The following is a 25,415-nucleotide window of genomic DNA, read 5'->3' as shown; positions in this document are numbered from 1 at the left end:
TCACCCTTTATAACATGGAACACATTTTCACAATCATTGGTAAGCCAGTGTTTTAATAGGATAAAACAGTATGCAAGAACCATGGGATACCCTTTGTTTCACACTAATGGTATCAGGTACATTTATTGCCAAGATGACTTCAGCAGAAAGTGGCTCAGAAGATGGTGACATAAATTTTCCCAGTAGTTTGGGAGGGTTGAGTGGTGAAAATAAAGAATTCCTGCATGATTAAGAAACATTTCCAACTTTCAGGTTACTGAAAGGCAGTGGTTTTGAGCTGGGATCCTGGAGGAGGGTAGAAGAGAGTTGTGTTATGACAATTTAGGCTTAGCCACAAAACACCAGCATATTTTAAAGGGAAGGAGTGAACACACTTGGCGATAAAAGCTAAAAATTGAGAGACTACAAATTAAGGCTCTGCTTGCCCAGCCAATGTAATTGATTCTCTATTTTGGCACTGACTACTCCACTATTTCCCCTTTGTGCTGTTCCTATCTTCTGCCCCCTGTTTAACTCATGAAAAAAAGGTGATGGCACTTTCAGCTGCTATAAACATGAAGCTGCTGAACAAATACTTCATATAAGGACCTTCGCTGTAGCTTTCAATCTTCTAACAGTGTTGTGGGTTCTGCCCTTCTATTTCTGAGTCTACTTCAAGGTTATTGACAGTCAGGCATCCCCCAGATATCACCATGGTGTGAAAAAGAAACCTTAGAGACAGCAAGCTTGTTGTAGAACTTAATCTCTCATACTGGTACATAGTATTCGATGACATGAACTGTTACTCATCTTGCTCAAAGGTTAAACTACCTGCACAAAAATGTAAGCAACATCACAAGCTCCTTTTATATATTCACATTAATTAGGCTCACTTCAATGATAGAAAACTAAGATTTTAATTAATAAGAATTTAAACTACAAAGATATACTGGATACACTCCCAGCAAAGGTTAATAATGAATTCATGTGCAGTTTTAAAATGTGACAATTTTCTCTAAAAATGTTTTCAGTAAGCAAGTTATCTGTAGAGATAATTTCTAAAGAGTACATAACAGTGACACTAATTTTATTTATTTATTTTTTATTATACTTTAAGTTCTAGGGTACATGTGCAAAACCTGCAGGTTTATTACATATGTATACATGTGCCATGTTGGTATGCTGCACCCGTTAACTCTTCATTTACATTAGGTATTTCTCCTAAGGCTATCCCTCTTCCCTTCCCCCACCGCATGACAGGCCCTGGTGTGTGATGTTCCCCAGCCTGTGTCCAAGTGTTCTCTTTGTTCAGTTCCCACATATGAGTGAGAACATGCGGTGTTTGGTTTTCTGTCCTTGCGATAGTTTGCTCAGAGTGATGGTTTCCAGCTTCACCCATGTCCCTACAAATGACATGAACTCATCCTTTTTTATGGCTGCATAGTATTCCATGGTGTATATGTGCCACATTTTCTTAATCCAGTCTATCACTGATGGACATTTGGATTGGTTCCAAGTCTTTGCTACTGTGAATAGTGCCGTAATAAATATACCTGTGCGTGTAGTGACACTAATTTTAATTGGTTTTGTCCCATTGATGAGAAAGGGTCTGGATCTTGCCAACGACTATAGTTTTTCTGTAATGTCCACTTGCTGCTTTCCTCTTTATTTCCTTTTTTAAAGCTTGGCAAGTTTAGAATTTTTAAGAATCTGGACATATATGCATTTTTTAAAGAAATACCAAAAGTTTTCATTATATATTATTACTTACTCTATACCAACAGGTTGATTCACAAAAGGCTGCAACAAAGCAAGTCAACAAGGCACACAATAGGTTAATCGAAAAAAAAGTCCACAGTGAGAGAAGCGCTGAGTCCTGTGCAACATGGAAAGAAGTGCAAAAAGAGGAGAAACTGACTGGATTGATGAACAATGAAGCAGCTCAGGTGAGAGGATTGTTTGTGTGTGTTTTTTCTAACTTAATGTTACATTAGAATATGCCCTTTGGGAATAAAAACGTCTTATTTTCTCCTGAGGACCAAGGTTGTATGGTTTTGTTAAATGAGAAGGGACAGAAAATATCCTAGCCAGCTGATAAAATTAAAGCGGCCAACACCAGTTATCATAGAAACAGAATAGCAGTAAGCACATTTGCGTACAGATCTGATTTCCTTATTCTAAGAATGTAATGAAGTGCACTTAAATTTCTTTTGCCATCTATGATCCATTAGGGACCCAATGTATACTATACTTTTACATTGGTTCCTCAAGTCTCACCCTTATAATCAAATATAAGTGAAGTGTTTCCCTGTCAATGTGGTTGTATTTTAAAATGACGTATTTTTTACCTCACTCAGTCATTTGGGCGGAGAGTGACTCACCTTTAGCAGATGACTCATTCAAATAACAGCAAAAATCCTCCCTAATCTAACCTTTTTTGACAACAAGGAGAAGCATACAATGCATTTATTATCTGCAGTGAAAAAATATTTAATTTTGTCAAGATGACCAACATTTTATATGATTTATACACCATCATTTCCCCTAAATGATTGGAGGTAGTTTACAGTATGAAACAGGATAATTTAATACCCTACCTTGTATACCCTACCCCAAGAAAAATTGATATATCAGGCAGCTGGGATGTTAATCACTAAACTGAGCACTGAATTTGGCTCTAAACTTCTTGACAGCCGAGGCAAAAATTAGAAGCATAGTACTTATGCATTCTTCAGCCAGCCAGCAAGCCTACAAGTTTATCCAGAGACAGAAATGCTTTTTTTAGTACTAATAGCAATCTTTTACATTCTTTTGAGTATAAAATAGTGGCATTATTTGTTGTTTCATTTTAAATTTATGTAAGGAACTACTTCACTTAGGCATATTTTGGTTCCTATTTGTAAAATTAAAGACAAATCGTGCTTGGTGACAAAACTTAGAGATTCTAAAAATCTCCAGTTGAGAGATTCTTTTTCAACCCTTACTTAAGTCCACCAAAATCACCTGGTGTACAGGGATAGGGAGGCACTGTGAAAATACTGATGCAAAGAAATTGATTCCTTTTTGGCTGTGGTGGCAATGAGATATGTATATATAGATTTTATCACTTTAGAAAGTCTTGGTTCTTTTCCACAGTCAGTCCTCTTCCCCCAGGGAATGTTCTGCCATTTTGATTCTCATCACTAGATTAGATTTGCCTCTTCTAGAATTTCATAAACATGCAGTCATATAGTATGCATTCATTGGGCCTGGCTTCTTTTCACTCAGTGTTTTTTTGAGATTTATCCATGTTCATGCATGTATTAGTAATTTGTGTTTTCCATTGCTGAATAGTACTCCATTGTATAACTATATCATAGTTCACATGTCCATTGTATAACTACATCATAATTCACAAGTCCATTCTCCTATTGATGGACATTTGGGCTACTACTCATTTCTGGCCACCATGAATATAGTTGCTACGAACATTCTGGCACAAATCCTTCAATGGACGTGTTTCATTTCTCCTGAGATGTAGAATTGCTGGGTCGTAGGGCGGGTGTATGTTCAATTTTATAAAGAGCTGACAAATAGTTCTTTAAAGTACCATTCTATACTCCCACCAGTAATGTACAAGAGTTCTGGCCATTCCATGTCCTCCCCAATATTTGGTATTGTCACTCTTTTTAATTTTAGCCATTCTAACATGTGTATTAGTGTATTATTGTGTTTCCAATTATTCACCTGATGTCTAATTAAGTTTGAACACTTTCACATGTTTTTACTGACCATTCACATATCTATTCTTATAAAGTTTCTTTTTCGAGTGTTCTAATTTTTATTTGGATATTTGTCTTTTTATTGTTAAGCCACAGGAGTCCTTATCAGATATCTGTATTATGGATATCCTCTCCTAGCATGTGGCCTGCCTAATCATTTAATTCATAGTATCTTAGGATGTGCAGAAGCTTTTTATATTATTTGTTTTTTATTTGAAGTCCAATTTATCAGTATTTTCTTTAATTTTTTGTTTGTTTGTTTGTTTTTCTGTAAAGATACCTAAGAAACCTTTGCCTACCTCAAGGTCACAAAGTTATTTTGCTATATATTTTTATACAAGGCTCATGGTTTTAGCTTTCATTGTTGGTTCTATGAGCCATCTCAAATCAATTCATGTGTATTGTGTGAGGTGGAGGTTGAGGTTCTCTTTTTCCTATAGTTTGCACCATCATTTATTGAAAAGATGTTCCTAATGAATTTCTTTGGAGCCCTTTTCAAAAGTCAGCTAACCGTGTAAGTGTGGGCCTATTTCTGGGCTCTATTTTCTTCTATTCTATTTGTCTCTCCTTAACACCAACACCACACTGCATCAATTACTGTCGCTTTACAGCAAGTTCTGAAATTAGAATAGTTCTTTAATCCTTTTATTTTCTTTCAAAAATGTATTGGCCATTTTAGGTCCTAGTCTCCTCCATAAAATTTAAGAAGCAGCTTGTTAGTTTCCACCAAAAAATGCACAATGGGATTTTGATTGGGAGTACATTAAGTCTAAAGATGAGTTTGTGGAGAACTGGCATCCCAACAATGTCGACTCCTCCAGTGCATAAACCTGGTACTTCTCTGCATTTACGTGGAACTTCTCTGCATTTATGTGGACTTTCTTTAACTTCTCTCAACAGTGTTTTGTAGTTTTTAGTGTAGATGTCTATACATCTTCCATTAAAATTATCTCTAAATATTTTTGATCCCATTTTAAGTAGTAATTTTCAAAATTTCATATTCCAGTTATTTGTTGCTGGTATATAGAAATAGAATATATTTTCTATTTCTATATCAATTATATTTCATATATAATATAATCGTGTGTCTTGTGATCTTTCTAAATGTACTTATTAGTTCCAGTAGGTTTTATTATTTTTTAAATAGATTCTTAGGACTTTCTACATAGTTAATGATGTCTATGAATAGAGACAGTTTACCTCTTCCTTTCCAATATATGCCTTTTATTTATTTTTTATCGTTGTCTTATTACATCTGCTAGCAGCTCTAGTATTACGTTGAATAGAAGTTGTGACAGTGACCATCCTTGCTTTGTTCCTGATCTTAGGGGGAATGCATTCATTCTTTCACCATTAAGTTAGCTGTTGATTTTTTCTAAATGCCCTTTATCAGGCTGAGGAAATTTCACCGTATTTGTTGAAAAATAAATGTAAATAATGAATATTAAATACTGTTTTGAGATCTCTTGAGATGATCATATGATTTTTTCCCTTTACTAGTACGATGAATTACATTGATTTTTAAATGTTAAATCAACCTTTTATTTCTGGGATAAACCCCCAGTTAGGCATGATGTGTTTTCCTGCTGAATTCTGTTTGCTGAATTCCAACTCAATTCCTGCTGAATTTCAGTTCCATGGAAGGTTTTTATACCTAGACTAATGAGAGATACTGATCTGTAATTTTCTTTTTCTTTTCTTTTTTTTTTTTGCAAAGTGAAAGCAAGTTTATTAAGAAAGTAAAGGAATAAAAGGATGTCTGCTTCATAGAGCAGCTGTAATTTTCTTTTCTCATGATATCCTTGTATGGTTTCGTTTTCAGGGTCATTATGAATTATACCAGTTGGAAGTGTTGCCCTCTGTTTTCAGAAAATGTTTTTGTAAGATTTGCCTTTCTTAAATGTTGGATAGAACTTAGCAAGAAAACCATCACGGCTGATAATTTGTTGTAGGAAATTTTTTAACTGCATATTTACTTTCTATAATATATAGAGTGATCATTAGATTTTTTTTCTTGTGTCAGTTTTATATTTGTATTTTTCAAAGAATTTGTCCATCTCATCTAAGTTTTCAAATTTATCAGCACTAAGTTAGGATATTCTTTATTATCCCTTTACCATCACCAATATCTATATTGATGTCCCCTCTTTCAGTCCTGATAATGGTAACTTTTGGTTTCTTTCTTTTTTTCTTAATAGTCTAGCTAAGGGCTTATCATTTTCATTGATCTTCTCAAGATCAGCTTTGGTTTTATTTATTTATTTATTTATTTTTTTCAAAGACCAACTTTGGTTTTGTTGATTTTTTTAAAAAACCTACCATTGATATGTTTTCTATTTCACTAATTCTTTATCATTTCCTTGATTCTACTTATTTCGTGTTTAATTTATTCTTTCAAGCTTCATAAGGTGAAAGTTTAAATCACTAATTTTTTCCTTCGTTTTTTTTTTTAACATATATAGTTAAACCTATAAATATGTAAGCTGTGCTTTGGCTGTCTATTTCACAAATTTTGATATGTTGTGTTTTTATTATTATTCAGTTCAATATATTTTCTAATGTCCCTTGATTTATTTGACCCATGGATTATTTATTAGTATGTTATTTAATTCCTAAGTATCTTTAAGGTTTACTGGGTATCTTTTTTGTTATTGATTTCTAATTTAATTTTATTGTCATCAGAACACATCCTGTATTATTGCAATCTTTTAAAATTCACTGAAACTTATTTTGTCACCCAGGAAAAGGCCTAGTTTAGTGAATGTTCCTTGTATACTTATGAAGTTTGGGGTTAAGTTGTTTAATAGTGTTCAAATCTTATATATTTACTGTTTGATTTTGTCCTCTTGTTTTATCATTTAATGACAAAGGAATGTTACAATCGCCAACTGTAATTGTGCATTTATCCATTTGTCTCTTCTATACATTTTTGCTTCATAGATTTTGATGCTGTTACTAGGTATATGCAGATTTAGTAGTTATATGTTCTTGGTTAACTGTCCTGTTCATCATTCTGAAATATCTTCCTTTATATCTGTTAAATACTCTCTCTTGAATTCTATTTCATCTGACTTTTAACAATTCCAGCCTTCCTATGATTAGTATTTATACATTGTATCCATTTCCATCCTTTGTTTAATCCACCTGTGTCTTTTTGTCTGTGGCTTTTGTAACCAGCATATAGTTGAGTCTTGCTATTTTATAAAATCTGGCAAACACTATCTTTTATTTGCTCCATTTCTATTTCATGTAACTATATTTGCTCCATTTCCATTTGAGGTAACTATTGATATAGCTGGGTTTAATCTACCATTATGCAATTTGCTTTCTTTTTGCCCCATTTGTTCTTTGTCCCTTTTCACCTCCCTCTTGCTTTATTTTGGACTAATTGAGAATTTTTTTTAAACTATGCTTCTATGCTTGTTCTTTTTTTTTTGGTGGTCACTCTAGAGCAAGGGGTCAGTCAGCTCCATAGCCTATGGGCCAAATTCAGCCAACCACCTATTTTTGTAAACAGTTTTATTGGAACATAGCCATACTCATTCACTTACATATTGTATTTGATTGCTTTTGTTCCATAGTGGCAGAGCTAACTGCAACAGAGACTGTATGGTCAAAAAAGCCTAAAATATTTACTCTCAGGCATTTTACAAAACTAGTTTGCAAATCTCTGCTCAGAACAATCCTGCCTAACAGAAATATAATGCAAGCCACATATGTAATTTAAAAAATTCTACTAACCACATTTCAAAAAGTAAAAAGAAACAAGTAGAATCTATTTTAATAACATCCTCTGATTAAACCAGTATCCACAATGGTATAATCAGAATAATATTACTGAGATATTTTACATCTTTTTCTATAAAGTCTTCAAAATTTGGTGTCTATTTTATAGTAATAGCACATCTCAATTATAACTAGCCATATTTCAAGTGCTCAAGTCATATTAGACAGCATGGCTCTAGAAATTACCATGTGCACATTTAACTGATCATATTACACTCTATCTTGACTTAATGTGTAAGAACCTTACAAATATATACTTCCCTTTATCCCTCATCCTTTGTGCTATTGTTGTTATACGTTTTGCTTTTACATATGTAATATATTTCAGAATGCATTGTTATTGTTGCTTTAAGGAGCCATTTTTCATTTTAAAAAAATTAAGAAAGGAAAAAAAAAAAGTCAACATATCCCAATATTTACAGTTACTGAAATTCTTTATTCCTTCAATAAATCTTAGTTTGGTATCATTTCTCTTCAGCCTGAACAAATTCCTTTAACATTTATTGTAGTATATATTTCCTGGAATCTAATTCTGTCACTTCTTGTCTGTCTGAAAATATTTGTATTTCACCTTCACTTTTTCTTTGTACTGGTGGATTTATATTTTATTTCTGCATTTCTTTTTTTAACAGTTTATTCTGAAGTAATTGTAGACTCCGAAATTGCAAAAATACATACAGCCTCCATATACCCTTACCTACCCTTTCACCCAACTCCTGCAAATGAAAACATTTTACATAACCATAATATAATTTTACAAAGCAGGAAATTGACATTCATATACTACCATAAAATACAGACCTTATTAGGATATCACCAATTTTGACACGTACTCATGCATGTCTGTGTTCCTTATTTTATTACATGTATGGAGTAACCACCACAATTATCCTACAGACCTGTTCCATGACCACGTAGGAATTGCTCATGCTGTAGTGACACCCTCTTCCGAATCCTAATCCTCAGAAAGCAGTGGGTTTATTCTGCATCACTATAATTTTATCATTTTGAGTGTATCTTTTAATTAAAATCTTATGATACATAACTTGTTGAGAATGGCTTTGTTTCATTCGTCATCATGCTCTTGAGATCTATCCAAGTTTTGTGTACATGAGCACTTCATTCCTTTTTATTGCTCAGTAGTAATCTGAAGTATGGATATACCATTGAAGAACATTTGGTTTCTTTCCAGTTTTTGGCCATTCACTATTTAGTAGGTTAGCTGTAGACATTTTTATAGATGTTCTCTATAAAGTTGAGGAAGCTCCCCTCCATTTCTAATGTACTAAGAGTTTTCATCATGAATAGGTGCTGAATATTGTCAAATGCATTTTCTGTATCAATTAATATGATCATGTGATTTTTCTTCTTTAGACTGTTACCATGGTGGATGACACTGGTTTGTGGTTGAATATTGAATTAGTCTTCCATTCCTTGAATCAACTCCACTTTGTCATTGTATATTATTCTTTTTATATGTTGCTGGATTTAATTTGCTAGTATTTTAATGAGGAGTTTTACATCTGTGTTCATGAGAGCTGATGTCTGTTGTTATCTTTTTATTCTACTGTTTTTGTTGGTTTTGGTATCAGGGTAATGGTGACCTTATGAGTTGAGAAGCCTTACTCCTCTTCTTAATTTCTGGAAGAAAATGTATAGCATTGATCTTGTATCTTTTTCGCATGTTTTGCAGAATTCTCTAGTGAAACCATCTGGGTCTGGAGATTTCCTTTTTAGCCATGAATTCAATTTCTTTAGTAAGACTATTCAGATATTTATTTCAAGAGTAGGCAAACTTTTCTGTAAAGAGCCAGATGGTAAAAAATTTAGGTTTTGCAGGTCATATGGACTCTTGTCACAACTATTTATCTCTTGCATTTTTATTATTTCATCTTGAGTTAGTTTTGGTAATTTGTGATTTTTCCAGGAATTGGTCCATTTCATCTGAGCTATCAAATTTTTGTTGGTATAATTATTCATAGTATTCCTTTATTCAAATCCCTTAAATGCCTGTGGGGTCTGTAGTGATATTTGTTTCTTCCCAGATACTGGTAGTTTGTGTTTTCTTTCTCTGTTAGTCTTGCTAGTTTGTCATTCTTATTGGTCATGTCTCAGAACCAGCTTTTGATTGATCATTCTGTATTTTTTAATTGCCAATGTTATTGATTTCTGCTCTAATTTCTATTTCTTTCTGCTTGCTTTGGATTTCTTTTAATTTTTTTAATTCTTTTTTTGACAAATATAATTGTATATATCGTATCTATGGGGTACAATGTGATGCTTTGATATATGTCTACATTGTGGGATGTTTAACTCACACTAATTAACAAATCCATCATGTCACATACTTGTCATTTCTTTTTATAATTTCTTGGAGTGCAAACAGATTATTAAATTGGGACTTTTTGTCTTTTCTAATACAAGTATTTAGTATTATAAATTTCCCTTCTAGCATGATATTAGCTATGTCCCATGTTTTGATATGTTGTATTTTCATTTCCATTCAGTTCAATGTATTTTTTAATTTTCCTGGGGTCTCTTTGACCCATTTAAAGGGGTCTTTAAATTTTAAAGCATTTGGAGATTTTCCTATTATTTCTTTCCTTCAGCTTGATCTTGGTGTATTTTCTTCCCTTTTTTCCAGTTTAGGTAGAAGCTTAGGCTATTGATTTGAACCCACTATTTTTTCTAATGTAAGTATTCCATGCTATAAATGTCCTGCTAAACTCTGTTTGTACTGCATCCTGTAAATATTTATACATTTCAGTTTTGTTCAGTTCAAAATATTTTATATTTCTTCTTGAGACTTTTAATACCTTATTTAGAAATGTGTTAATTTCCAAGTATCTGAAGATTTTTTTTTTCAGTTATTGATTTCTAGTTTAATTATATTATGGTCTAACAATATAAATTTGTTAGGGTTTGTTTTATGGATAGGATATGACGGTCTGCCTGGTGGAATGTTCCAGTTGCAGTTGAAAAGAACATGTATTTTCCTATTTGGGGGTGAAGTAGTCTATAAATATCAGCTAGATCCCATTGTCTTGTGGTGTTACTAATTTATTTTATATTCCTGCTGATTTTCACTCTAGTAGTTATATCAATTACAGAGAACAGAGCTTTCTAGTTAGGGAGATGTGCGATGCCAACTCTTTGCTGTTTAATGCACAGCAGGCACGGTCAAAAGGGCAAGTGCCTCTCCAGTTCCTGAGGCCGGCGTGGAGGGTTGCTGTTGCTCTGATGTTTGCTCAATGCAAGGTGGAGAAGGTTGGTAGGACTCTACTACGGTCTCTACAGTGTCTGGTGAGGAGGAAGACAGGCACCACATCTGCTTGTGTTAGTGCAGGGAGGAACAGGCTATATCGCTCTGCCTTACAGTTATGGTAGTCTCCTGGTGGGAAGGAAGGGGGACCACCTCAGTAGTACAGGCTGGGAAAGGTTGTCAGAGCTCTGTCTCACAATCTCCCTAACACCCAGTGGGATAGGGTATCACCTTGTTAGTGTGAGGACAGTCAACAGGGCTCTGCCCGTCTCCACAGTGCTTGTTGGGGGAAGGGTAGGTGTGCTCCCTGGTTAGTGTAGGGTGATGATACTCAACAGGACTGTACCCTCCCTCTTCACCCCGCCCTTGCCACCTTCCCACCACCCCCACCATCCCCCCCCCCCCCCCCGCCCCATTTCCACAGCACCTGGAGAGAAGTAAGGTGTGCTTCTTTCATGGTGTTCACCTAGGGTACAGCAGGTATAAAAGGATTCTGTCCTGTAGACCTGTCCTCCCCCAGGGCTATTGGTTAGAGCATGTTTTTCATGTTTTGTTTTGTTTTTTTCCAGTCTGTGCATATTGCTGTTTCCAGACTGCAGGCTCTTTTATGGCCCAGGCTGGGGTAATAGGAGGTACTAAAGTACATGGCGGGTGGAGACTCAAGGGAGGGTCATTTTTAGAATTTTCATAGTGTTTTGATAGGTGCTTTTTGTCCACTCTTTAATTAATAGAATAAGGTGGGATGCTTACTCTTTCTTATCTATAACTGGATGCCCCTCACTTTGATTTTGAAAGCTTCATTGAATATGGAATCTTTTCTTTCAGAACTTTAAAAAGGATGTTTCCATCTTCATAGGTCTGTTTTTTTTCTGCTAAGAAGTTAGCAGTTATTCTTATTGGCCCATTTATAATGTATTTCTTTTCTGTGGCATTCAAGATTTGCTTGTTATTTTTGGCTTTGTAAGGATGGCTGTCTTTTGTTTATTGTGCTTTGTGTTTGTAGAGCTACTTTTATCTATGGGTTGATATTTGTCTTCAAATTGGAAAGGTTTTGTATGATTTCATCGATTTCTTTCCTGCCTTAATCCCTTTTGTTTATCTGAGTTCCAAATACATGCATGTTAGAATACTTCACCTTTTTCATAGGCAGCTAAATAACTATTTTTTAAAATCAGTCTTTTATGTTGCTGTACCTCAGGTTGGGTGTTTGTTTTTTTTTGTTTTTTTTTTTTGCCTGACCTCTAGTTGATTGTCAAATCAGCTGTTAAACCTAGCCAATGAATTTTTCATGTTATACCTTGTATTTTTCAGTTCCACAAGTATATTTCTTTGTATGTTGAGATTCCACCTCCCCCATATCTATCTGTTCATTAATTATGTTCAACTTTAATTCCTTGAACATATTTATGTAGATGTTTTATAGTCCTTCTTTGATAATTGTACCATCTGGATCAGCCCTGAACCTCTGTTAATGTTTACTCCTGGTTATGGGTCACATTTCCTGCATCTCATTTGTAGTAATTTTATTGTATACTGAACATTGTGGATGCTGTGGTCTTTAGACTCCAGATTTTATTGCATTCCTTTAAAGAGTTTTGAGGTTAGTTCTGGCAGACAGTTAACTTACTGGCGATTAAACCTGATCATTTTATAACTTCTGTTCTGGCTTTCTTGGTCTAGTCTGCAGTAAATCTTAAATTGTGGCGTTTCTTAGGTCTGTGTTATTTTCCCTTCCTGAGCTTTGTTTTAGATCCCTAAGTTATTTCATATATTTTGACTAATTTTGTTTTGTATTTATTTATGGGTTTTCACAGCAGAAGGGGAAGTCTGGTATCAAATTTTCATGGCCAGAGTGGAAGTAGTGTTGATATTTTTCATAGCTTCCCAGTTGATTCTGATGTCCATTCAAAGTTAATAACTATTCTAATGCAGGGTTCCTTGACAGCTGCACTATTGACATTTGGGAGCTGAGCTGTTATTTGTTGTGGGGGTGCTGTCCTGTGATGTAGGATGTTTCGCATTATTCCTAGTACTTATCTACTAGGTGTCAATAGTATCTCCTCCTAGTTGTAACAACCCAAAACTCTCCAGAAATTGCTAAATGTCCTCTGTGGGACAGAATCAACCCAGGCTGAGCTCTGTCAGAGTAGATTACTGTATTGCTTTGAGCCCTTTGCTACTCAAAGTGGGGTGTGCAAACCAGCTGTATTGGCATCATCTGGAGCTTCTCAGAAATACAGAATCTCGGGTCATACTCCTAGACCTTTTGAGTGAGATCTGCATTTTAACAAGTTATGATGATCTGTTTGCTTTCTAATACTCAAAGAATAATGCTGTAGAGCAGGGGTCAGCAAACCTTTTCTTAAAAGGCCAGAAAGAAAATATTTTCAGTTTACTTTCCATCCAGTTTTTGTCAGAACTATTCAACAATGCCATTGTAGTGCAAAAGTCCACGTAGACAATACATAAACAAATTGATGTGGCTCTGTTCCAATAAAACTTTATTCACAAAACAGGCAACTAGCCAAGCCAAATTTTGTCAACTCCTGTTATAGACTATCCCAATCAGACCCTCTCAGTGTACTGAAGACAACAGGTGGTTAAATTCTTTGATGAGTGCCTTGCCATATGATGTCATTTGCTGATGTTCAAGAGATATTAAGTGTATAGATTACACAGTAGATGATTCTGGAAATTATAGTAGCTTGACTTCTATCCTTACCTAAAAGTGAAGAGATCTCCCAACCTTCCACATGTGAGCTATATGTAAATGCTGCTCTTACTACCTTACCCTTTAGAAATATATGATTTGATAGCATAATTATTTTTATTTGTATTATGCTTTATAGGCCCACTGGAATAATTATTCACTTATTTTGACTTTAGTTAATAAAGCTGACAAACTTATGAAAAACTGCATTAATGTAACTTTGTTAGCTCAGAAAGAGTAGTTTAAAATGAGTTATTTAAAGTGAGTCATTTAACTCTCAAGTAATTTCTTTCTTTTTCATAGGAAAGCTAGTTTTTAAAACATCCTTTGTTTTATGTAGGACTCCTTTCTGACACTTCCAAAACTCTGTATCTAAAAAGGGGAGGGCTGTTTGAAGGGTGGCAGTTTTTAAAGGTTGAGAAGGTAGTAGCTATTCTGAGAATGATGGACAGTGAACAAGCTTAAAGTATTTTGCTTTGTTTTATAAATTTCTCCTCTTCTAAGTTACTTGATAAATGGTGCTGAGGGGGCATGCCAGATGTCACCAAAGTGAAGCAGAAAAACTCGACTTTCAGCCAGTTAAGTGGTGATCAGGAAACTGATTCCTGGGACTTTGGCCAACAGGAATGATGAAAACATAGAAGTAGTTCCCGAAACTTGCATAAGTAACCAGTTAATTTGTTTTATATTAATATCACTTAATTTGTTTTATATTAATATCTATTCGGTCTATACTGGTTAGTCTGTATAGCTTTCCAAGAGACATAACACTATATCTACCCCTGAGGCAGTTTTCTCTGGCTGTGTACAGCCTCATCCTTTACCCACTGTATAGTGGACATCACTTCTCAGTTGCCATGGAATCAAAAGGTAAAGAAATCACATTAATGACCAAAATATTTCTAAGAAAGATTAAGCCCAATTTTTTGGTTTTGCCAAGAAAATTCAGTTTTCATATTCTATCCTATTTATTTTTAGATTATAAATTACTTAAGAGATGGCCTACTTATGTGGTTTAAAAGAACCATCAAATTATATCCAGATTTGCTTGTTGGATGTTTATAAACTCTTAAAAAGTGTAAATCTTTAAGATCTTTACCTAAAAACTACTTCGCAGGAAAAATAACATGCAAAAACTTGATCTTGTATAACATTTTATTTAGCATTCTTACACACTACACAAAATACTTGGATAACTCACATCTAACAAACTATATATGTATTTTTTCCATAGGAAAGCACAAGGAGAAGACAGAAATATCAAGAGTCTCAAGAACCTCTGAATGAAGTAAACAGTAAAATCAGCTATACACAATTCCCAAACTCATTTTATGAACGTCATCAAGATTTTACCAGTCCAGATATATTCAAGAAGTCAAGATCTCCATCTTGGTATAAATACACTTCCACAGTCAGCACGGGGATCACAGACTTAGAAAGTTCAACTGGACTTTGGCCTACAACTTCCCAGTTTACTCTTAGTGAAGAGACAAACGCAGATGTTTATTATTGCATCAACATACTTGTCCTTTTGATGTTAGTATTTCTTGCTTTATTTTTTCTCTGAAGATATCAAAATTCCTTTTGATAATTTTTTAAGTTTCCAGCTCTTCACTGAAATGTTATATTCTTATTTCAGTATTTCCTTCCAGACATTTTTAAGGTAATTGGCTTTAAAAAGAGAACATATTTTAACAAAGTTTGTGGACACTCTAAAAAATAAAATTGCTTTGTACTAGAAATAGTGTCATAGTACAGTTTGGAAAACACTTCTGAAGTTTCAGATCACCTAGGAAATCTAGAAAAGGAGTTTAATGTTTTTGATCAGAGAATTTGAAAAACAGAAATACAGAGAATGAGTTTCAAAAGTTTTAGATACGCTGATATACTATATAGATCTATCTTCTATAACATATTACTGAAAGCTAGGCACATTTTATGAGATGTGATTAACAATTTGCTTACCTTACTACAATATGGACATTCACCAAATATGATGTTAAAACTCTGTCTACTAGTTAGTAGTCCTCTCAGCCACTGCAAATTTTAAAAGATAAAGGAGAAGCATCAGCATGATTACAAATTACAGATACTCCAAATGTCATTCCCTTTGTTTTTAAGTGCATTATGTTTTTATTCCAGAAGACTTAGCTTAATTTTGTTTTGCAAGAGTAAGGGATGTATTTCCTGAGCCAATAGCAGACTATTAAGATGTTGAGTAACAAGGGAAATCAACATGGAATTGAAGGCCTAAACCACTGGTTTATAACCAGATTATGGGCCCCTTTAAGAATCTGATAAGAATTATGCATTTTCTTTATCCCGAGAATAGACAGACATACATAAAAATAATGCATACAAGTTCCTGGTGTTCATACACTTTCCCTAAATCCGTTAATCACAAATTAACAACTCCTGCTGTTAAAGATACTATAGGCTCTTGAAAATTTCCCTCTTAGTTCTGGTCTTAATCACTAACAGTGGGTTAATTTTCAACCCATTGATTATAAGCATGAGCCAGTGAATTTTAAAAATTAAATGAATATTCATAATTACAAAAGAAAGCACATGTTCCCTTAAGAGTATTTCTGTAATTTGACCTGGTATTTCATGATTGTATAAGGTAAATAGATGTCTCTGCCTAAGTTCTCCATTGGCAAAGTACAGATGGCACCAACTGCTACCTCTAATCACAAAAGTAAAGATGTGATATTAAGGAAGACTGAAACCGAAGGCAACATACAATTGCAAGGTGTTCTGTATATAGTTTCACGCAGTTTATCATGTATCAACTAGGCCCTAAGGTGAAGCCAAGGACTAAAGACAGGAATGAAAGTAGACTTCACATATAGTAAATAAAGTGGCATTGCCTGAGTGCTGTGAGATACTCAGATCACAAAAGGCATTCTTCTCAACATGAAAAGTAGTATTACTGGATATATTCTATTCTTAAATGCAGCCTGAAAAGTAATAGGTACTACATAGTACTAATTTCATTTTCACTTTATTGCTGCCACTTTCAACCACCTCCACCTTGGGTAAATCTATGAAGTTTACGTTGTGGTAACAAGGAATTTATAGAAAGATTCCAGTGTACCATCAATTTAATTTGTTGTGTGTCAATAAGCTAGTCCATGAATATATTCTGGATAGATTTTCTCCCTTCTTGGATACTTCAGAACATTTCTCCACTCATTAGTAACTGTGATGAAGAAATGAAGCACATAAGCATCTGGAATAAACTGGTAAAAGGAGTTAATGGCAAAAGAGAGGATCACTATTGACTAAACAGATTTTAGATTCTGTGTATTTCAAACAGGAATACTTCCTATGATGTGTTAGCGGAAAAAAGTCTTGACAATATTTTTATTTTTTACCTCATATAAGCATATTTGATGGAAAGGTTGTCCACACTGGGAATTATCACACACTTGATCAGGAATGGTACCGTCAAGTTGATAAGCATAACAAATTCCACAATCCATAGTAAAATCCTTCAAAAGAAAAATATTTATAAAAAGCATATGTGTCTCACTAACTTACTCGTTGTACATATTTGGGAGGGTATGTGTGATATTTTGATACATGTATACAATGTTTAATGATCACATCAGGATAATTAAGATATTCATCACCTCAACATTTACCTTTTATGTTGGGAACATTACAATTCTCCTAACTACTTCAGAATATGAAATCATGTATGTGTTTAAAACACAAGGTAAGATCAGGAAGAATGTTTTATAAATACAGTTTTTATACAGGTGACTATATTGCTGTATTATAGGAAATATAATTACATTACTATTTAACACCTAGCAAAGCTATTGTACAGTGTTTCCTTTTTCACTCAAATATACACAGCTAGGCTAAAAAAGATTCCATTTTTGGCTGGCAAGATATTTGGGCATTAGTAATTTTCCCATATCATACATTGTTATAATGTCCCTGATAGTATTTAAAGAAAGGAATTGATATTAGCTAGTGATTACTAAACAGCACAATTCTGTAACTAAAGGAAAAAGAAACTCACTACCATTTAGTAGTCTACAACCTTAGCAGCCTTGTCAAAAATCAATTCTAAGTTTATTATTTTTGCAATATAGTGGTATCTATTCAATTTTGAGAAACTATAACTGCTTCACAAACACTTATATCAAGCTAATCAGTACTTCAGCCATCCATAAACAGACTGTGTAGAAAAGCCAAACATCTCATTAGCTACTTTGGAGTTTTCCCCTTATTTTTAATAAATGTCTGTCATTAATGACGTCACTACTGAAGACCATGAAAAAAGTATATAGTTGACCCTTGAACAACATGGGTTTGAACTGCACGGGTCTACTTATACACAGATTTTTTTTTTTTTAACCAAATGCAGATCAAAAATACAGTACGGACAAGATGCAGAACCTGTGTTTATGTGAAATCTCTGTATACAGAGGGCCGACTTTTTCTGTATATGGGTCCCGCAGGGTAACTGTGGAACTTTAATGTCTGTGGATTTTTGTATCCATGGGCAGCCCTGAAATCAATCCCCGTTCCAAGAGACAATTGTACTTAACCAATCAAAGGTAAACAAGTTTTTTGATGCAGTTCATAAGTCTGTGTTATATTTTTCTAATTCCCTCCTTTTTCACCCACATTTTTCACTGAGAAGCATTTAAACTTCATTATGCAATACTGTCTGGAATATCAAAGCACTGATAAAACTTACAGATTTTTCCAGGATAGCACGAGCTGGAAAATCAATTTCTAAAACATCTTTCAAATTTTGTAACACACTATTTTCTGGATCCCTGAAAGCATGGGGGAAAAAATTATGCTGTGAACTTTGTAAAATCACCAAAAAGTAAAAATTATATTGCCAAGGTACCTACCACAAATGTATGTTCCTGCTCAGCCTAATTCCCAGGGGTTTTACCACTTCAGATTAAAAAAAAAAAAGTTTAATAATTGCATACTCTACACTTGGTTTGTAAAGCCACATTTGATACAGAATGTTTCTTAACTACTTGATTAGAAAATCAAAATTATATGTGTTATGTTAAAAAACAAAATTATACAGTTCAGAATGCTGAGACATTTTCATTTAAAATAACTATCATTATTGCGGTGAACCGAGATCGTGCCATTACACTACATACTGGGCAACAAGAGCAAAACTCGGTCTCAGACAAAAAATAAAAACTACCATTAATATACTAATATTGTCTAATAATTTAACAATGGTAGGCAAGGATTTTATGACTCTATTAAAAAACATGTAAATCTCAGATGTCATACCATGGTCAGCTCCAAGAAAGAAGCACTCAGGAAGCATAGTAGGATGCCTGGGGTCTACCTCTATATTTATGGAAACATTATTCCCTAGAATGAAACAAGATTAAATCTTTTAGAAGTAGAACAGTTCATCAAACAAGCCAATAAAAAATAAAGAGGTGTTGGTCTGGCTACCTATTTTACTGTATACCCACGGAAAGATTAACCAAATGTTTTGTAGTTATATGTAATGGTAAATATAATTGAACCAAAAGAAGTAATTTTGATATGATTATCATTGAAAGGATCTTAAATTTCAGCCAGTCAACGAATTGATACATTTAATTAGATTGCAATTCTGGTCAACTGTATTAAAGTTTAAATAAAAATGTTCTGTGGAGTGATAAAGGTCTTTAATATCAAAACTATCACAAGTCACATGTTTAAGAAATAGTAACTATCTAAATTATTTTTCATGGTTTTCCTGAAAAAGTTTACATTTCATAGAACTATGGCCAAATGTAAAAAGACCTACAATACAGTGAATGGTAAAAACAAACATTAAAGATTCAAGTTTTATAAAAATTTATAAAAACATTTTCTGAATTATTTTGCTGCATGTGAAACTTTCCCTTATAATTTAACAAAAGATTTCATTCACATTGGCAATTGTTCATTAATAACCAAAACAATAAGTAACCTAATTTCGCAAGACCTAAGAAAATTGGCACTAGGTTCTTTTATACATTTTAACTGCACTGGACTACAGCGTAAGTTTCAGAAATTTTAACTTCTATTTTTTGAAGGTACATAGTGTAACTGCTTAAGATCAATTTGGATTTCATTTTCATGGTAAAAATGTCTTGATAAATTCCATACACTGTAGAATAAGCCTTTCACTAAGGCTGGCATCAAGATAAATGCAGTTATTGCACATCTGGCAAAAAGAGGTCATTAATAGAAAAAAATGACTAGCCATTCAATGAGACAAATAAAAATACAAAAAGTTATAATCTCACTTGGTAACACATTATTTACTATGAACAGAAATTTCTTATTAGCCCTCAACACTGTCACCTGGTAATGGCTCCAGACAGTACTTTCACTTAATATGGGCATATTAACTAATTTTTCCATTCACTTGTTCAAAACTTGGTCTTAAGAAAGCAAATCATGCCTGGAGGAGAAAAAAGAAGCTAAAAGGTAAATAGGGAATGAATTAAAAACTAGGCTATGTATGCTGAATGAGAAATATAATAAGTATATTTAATCATAACCTGATAATTATTTTAATGGGGCCACAAAAATAATGAATTACTACATTTCTTTGAAGAAAATATTTTCATTCTTAGTATCTGCTTGTTCACAAATATACCATAATTTGGTTAATTATTCCAAATTAAACACAGTTAGACTTTTTGAAACCAGGAAAGTAACAATACTATTCGTAGAACTGCTGTACAACTATACTTTCTTTTCATAATACCATGTATGTCATATTCTCCCCCCAGATAATCTATATTATACCTAGGTATAAAGTATAAAAATTGCTCAATAACTTGGATGTGATTCACATCAGAATTTCAAAATACCCTTGAACAACATATCTATTTAGAAAAAAAGAAAGAAATGGGTATCTTAAAACTAGCTATGGTATTTCATGTGAGCTTAAATATAGTTTATCTAAAATCTTGAGAAAGGCTGAACTCTAAAAGTGACTATGTTTTGCTTCCTTATAATGAAAATACATAACCATTTTATAGTCAAGAGAACATGATAACATTGCACAGGTATTTATGATTACACCATATCTCACTCATAAATCTCATATACTTGTAGTGAAGAAAATACTTAAAACTATAAATTCTTTCTCTGTGCTTTCTGTTTACTCTTCAGTGGCATGGTCTACTGCAAGTTCTTTTACCTCCCTCTCTGTTTCTAACAGAAAATATTCCCAGATCTGAGCACACTAATCTTAGAAGATTTCTAACAGAAAATATTCCCAGATCTGAGCACACTAATCTTAGAAGATTGTAAGTTTCACAAATGAAGACTTCATTATTCTGACACTTTTTTTTCTTGTTCTAAGTAATGTAAATTTTGAATTACCTGTTCCACGATTCCTGTGCTAATTAGCAGCTAATTAAACTCTACTTCTGAATGTTACCTCCATTGGATCATCACCTTTTATCATGAAACACCTCAGTACTTCTCCTTTTCACCTAAAATATTTACATTTAAAAGTGTAGCCAAAAAGAAGTTTATACTAGAAAATTTTAATAGTTCATATAAAGAAGTCTGAGTCCAACTGTCATTGTTAGATTTATTTTCATAATACAAAAAAAAATCTAAAAACAAACCCTTAATCCTCTTTGTCCCTACCTAATACAATTCTGCGTGCTGTTGCACTCCGTGGAGGTTTTTCTGGCTCAAGTACCCAGGTCTTCTCATCGATTTCATCCATAACATCCCAGAATGCCTTTAGTGATTCTACTGCTGCCAAAAACTGACTATAAATGCTTATTAAGGAGCTCTGTAAAAAAATGAAAGTTGAATAAGTTATATGGTACTCTACCAATAGCAGATAATCTTTTACTTAAAATACACTCAATTTAGAAATTTTAAGCTGTTTCATTTTAGCTACAAAGTAGACTCCAGTAAACAGTAGTCAGCTCTCCCTGCTTCACATCTCTTCCTACAGCGTTAACAGGATTCTTTTTTGACAGTAGACTATACACCTGAGAAAGAATGGTTTTTTTAAAAACCATAATTTTTTTATTATAATGCTTGATATACTACTTGTATGCAACAGTAATGAGTACAAGATGTATGTACACACAACTTTAATAAATATTAATGTACATGATAGAGCTAACATTGGACCTATACAAAGTATCTATACAATTTTAGTATGAAAATCAATTTCATGTTTGCTGCAGCAATCAAGTTAAATGCAGTGCTATTTGTAATTTAGTGAGATTACCTTTAAATATTATTAAAAACTTTGGAGACCTAATTAGGCAGAGTATGAAAAGGTTTTACACATTTTTAAAGAATTAAAACAGAAGGTACAAACGATGTTTTTCCACATTTAACTTTTAGCCTATCTCTGAATTCAGCATTTCATATATTAATCCTTTATAGGAATTAACGTAAATATAGTTTCACTAAATAATAAGTAATGCCATCACTGACTTTAAAAATCAGTTTTTAAACAAAGGAGTTTCTCATAAAACAATGTGGTATGTTTAAAAGATACAACTGCTTACTAAATACTTTTGATACAAAATCAATCAAAACAGTTTAATAATTAAGGGTTTATTGTTTCAAGTAAGCAAAATGTAAAGTCACATACTACAGATGTTTTCAATCTGAAATAACTGGCCACACCAATAATTTAAGAATATGATACACCCTAAGATGAAAAGAAACTAGCCACTTCCTTAAACATGTATTTTATACCTAATACTTAAGGAAAACCCATCCCATTTTGTCACTTCAGTCAAGGTTTACACTTGGATGAATTCATGGCTCAGTTCCACTGAGCTGGATTCAACTGTTCTAACCTTCTACACATATTTTTTAAAAAAGTGGGCCAGGTACAGTGGCTCACGCCTGTAATCCCAGCACTCTGGGAGGCTGAGGTGGGCAGATCACAAGGTCAAGAGATAGAGACCATCCTGGCCAATAAGGTGAAACCTTGTCTCTTCTAAAAATACAAAAATTAGCTGGGCGTGGTGGCACGCGCCTATAGTCCCAGCTACTTGGGAGACAGAGGCAGGAGAATCACTTGAACCCGGGAGGCAGAGGCTGCAGTGGGCCGAGATCACGCCACTGCACTCCAGCCTGGTGACAGAGCTAGACTCCGTCTCAAAAAGAAAAAAAAAAGGTGTGAAGTAGGAATTAGAGCCTAATATCTGAAAAATAACCTTTGAGGATATTGATGGTATAATGTCTGTTCTCTTCTGGTATACTTTACTTACCTATAAGTTTAGGTGACAGAATCCAGAAATCAGAAAATTAAACTCCCAAGAAGCTAGTTTTAAAATCAGTACAATAGTATATCTCTGTCTCTCCTTTATCTGTTTCTACACGTATATTTAAAATCCGTAATTACCTATTCCTTTGTACACCCAAGACAAGGTTAACTCCCCTGCCAAAAAAAAAGTTATAAAATATTTTCACAGTGGCATCTTTTATTTGAAGTTTTTTCCAATGGCATTGTCCATTTCTCTTATGCACAACTGCAAATAAAATCCTAATTGCATTTTGAACAGAAAAATGTATTTTTAATATGAAAATAGCCAAAAACAAAACATCCCTGGAACTAGAAGTTACTTGGTAATTACAGAAAAAGTGAATTTTAAACCCTAAAAGCCATTATACGATTTTACTAGCTAGCCATTTGAGGTAGATACATTAAACATTATTTTTACATTCCAGATAGGTAAAAGAAAGACCAAAAATGTGACAAGTTGGACACAGAAACACTTCTCTTAGCAATTTCAATGAACTTAGGGGGTAGACATCAAAACTATTATATCAGTAAGCTATGCGATTAAGTTTTTTCTCCAACTGCTTATTTTGTCCATTAAATCACTAAAAACCCTTATTTTGAATTTTTTCCCCAAATTGAAAAAAATACATTATTTCTAAATATTACCAATGGAATTAAATACTTTATATACAGCACCACAAATGCCAAGAAATAATATGGCCAAAATTAAAATCAAAGTTCAGTAAGTATTTTGCAGGGAGATGAGTTCTCTAAAAAATATTTTTAAAAATAAAAATAGCTGACATTCTTCGTGGCTGGCAAGATGGCCGAATAGGAACAGCTCCAGTTTGCAGCTCCCAGCGAGATCAAGGCAGAAGGCAGGTGATTTCTGCATTTCCAACCAAGGTACCCGGCTCATCTCATTGGGACTGGTTAGACAGTGGGTGCAGCCCACAGAGGGCGAGCCAAAGCAGGATGGGGTATCGCCTCACTCAGGAAGCACAAGGGGTTGGGGAGCTCTCTCCCCTAGCCAAGGGAAGCCATGAGGGACTGTGCCATGAGGAATGGTGCACTGTGGCCCAGATATGCTTTTCCCACAGTCTTCACAACCCGCAGATCAGGAGATTCCCTCCGGTGCCTACGCCACCAGGGCCCTGGGTTTCAAGCACAAAACTGGGTAGTCGTTTGGGCAGACATTGAGCTAGCTACAGGAGTTGTTTTTTTTTAATACCCCAGTGGCGCCTGGAACACCAGCAAGACAAAACTATTCACTGCCCTAGAAAGGGGGCTGATGCCAGGGTGCCAAGTGGTCTATCTCAGTGGATCCCACCCCAAGAAGCCCAGCAAGCTAAGATCCACTGGCTTGAAATTCTCGCTGCCAGCACACCAGTCTGAAGTAGACCTGGGACACTCAAGCTTGGTGGGGGAAGGGACATCCACCATTACTGAGGCTTGAGTACATGGTTTACCCCTCACAGTGTAAACAATGCCACCAGGAAGCTGGAACTGGGCAGAGCTCACCACAGCTCAGCAAAGCCTCTGTAGCCAGACTGCCTCACCAGATTCCTCCTCTCTGGGCAGGGCACCTCTGAAAGAATGGCAGCAGCCAAAGTCAGGGGCTTATAGATAAAACTCCCATCTCCCTGGGACAGAGCACCTGGGGAAAGGGGCGGCTCTGGGCACAGCTTCAGCAGACTTAAATGTTCCTGCCTGCTGGCTCTGAAAAGACCAGCGGATCTCCCAGCATAGCACTTGAGCTCTGCTAAGGGACAGACTGCCTCCTCAAGCAGGGGTCAAAAGACAACTCATACAGAAGAGCTCCAGCTGGCATCTGGAGGATGCCCCTCTGGGACGAAGCTTCCAGAGAAAGAACAGGCAGCAATCTTTGCTGTTCGGCAGCCTCCACTGGTGATACCCAGGCAAACAAGGTCTGGAGTGTACCTCCAGCAAACTCCAGCAGACCTGCAGCAGAGGGGTCTGTTAGATGGAAAACTAACAAACAGAAGGCAATAGCATCAACATCAACAAAAAGGACATCCACACCAAAACCCCATATGAAGGTCAACAATATCAAAGACCAAACATAGAAAAATCCATGAAGATGATGAAAAACCAGCACAAAAAGGAGGAAAATTCCAAAAACCAGAACGCCTCTTCTCCAATGGATCACAACTCCTCGCCAGCAAGGGAACAAAACTGGACAGAGAATGAGTTTGACGAACTGACAGAAGTAGGCTTCAGAAAGTGGGTAATAACGAACTCCTCTGAGCCAAAGGAGCATGTTCTAACCCAATGCAAGGAAGCTAAGAACCGTGAAAAAAAGTTAGAGGAATTGCTAACTAAAATAACCAGGTTACAGAAGAACATAAATGACCTGATGGAGCTGAAAAACACAGCACGAGAACTTCGTGAAGCATACACAAGTATCAATTGCCGAATCAATCAAGCGGAAGAAAGGATATCAGAGATTTAAGATCAACTTAATGAAATAAAGTGTGAAGACAAGATTAGAGAAAAAAGAATGAGAAGGAATGAACAAAGCCTCCAAGAAATATCGGACTTTGTGAAAAGACCAAACCTATGTTTGATTGGTGTGCCTGAAAGTGATGGGGAGAGTGGAACCAGGTTGAAAGACACTCTTCAGGATGTTATCCAGGA

The 25,415-nt window shown here is 34.7% G+C and overlaps 2 protein-coding genes across 17 annotated transcripts in view; one reads left to right on the top strand and one right to left on the bottom strand.

Annotated features, from left to right (window-relative positions):
• Positions 1-15,240, top strand: part of VRK2 (VRK serine/threonine kinase 2) — a 261,737-nt gene extending 246,497 nt beyond the window's left edge. For 13 of the 15 annotated variants that reach the window (XM_054472258.2, XM_054472246.2, XM_054472267.2 and 10 more), the window contains 2 exons: positions 1,764-1,925; positions 14,733-15,240. In XM_054472258.2, the coding sequence (XP_054328233.1) occupies positions 1,764-1,925; positions 14,733-15,065 (495 nt within the window). In that variant the 3' untranslated portion in view covers positions 15,066-15,240. Of the gene's footprint in view, positions 1-1,763; positions 1,926-10,170; positions 10,220-14,732 lie in introns of all 15 variants that reach the window. The other 2 variants (XM_054472300.2, XM_054472307.2) reach the window with 2 other exon arrangements.
• FANCL (FA complementation group L) overlaps positions 14,640-25,415 on the bottom strand; it is a 76,251-nt gene continuing 65,475 nt past the window's right edge. For both annotated transcript variants that reach the window (XM_054472331.2, XM_054472339.2), the window contains exons 8-14: positions 21,143-21,293; positions 18,785-18,868; positions 18,379-18,424; positions 18,216-18,297; positions 16,876-16,992; positions 15,464-15,535; positions 14,640-15,169 (exon numbers count right to left, since the gene is read on the bottom strand). In XM_054472331.2, the coding sequence (XP_054328306.1) occupies positions 15,134-15,169; positions 15,464-15,535; positions 16,876-16,992; positions 18,216-18,297; positions 18,379-18,424; positions 18,785-18,868; positions 21,143-21,293 (588 nt within the window). In that variant the 3' untranslated portion in view covers positions 14,640-15,133. The remainder of the gene's footprint in view (positions 15,170-15,463; positions 15,536-16,875; positions 16,993-18,215; positions 18,298-18,378; positions 18,425-18,784; positions 18,869-21,142; positions 21,294-25,415) is intronic.

The sequence above is a fragment of the Pongo pygmaeus genome, chromosome 12, assembly GCF_028885625.2.
Source record: "Pongo pygmaeus isolate AG05252 chromosome 12, NHGRI_mPonPyg2-v2.0_pri, whole genome shotgun sequence".
Taxonomy (NCBI): Eukaryota; Metazoa; Chordata; class Mammalia; order Primates; family Hominidae; genus Pongo; species Pongo pygmaeus.
Note: the sequence above shows the minus strand (reverse complement) of the source record. Positions and strands in the feature narration are given on the sequence as shown.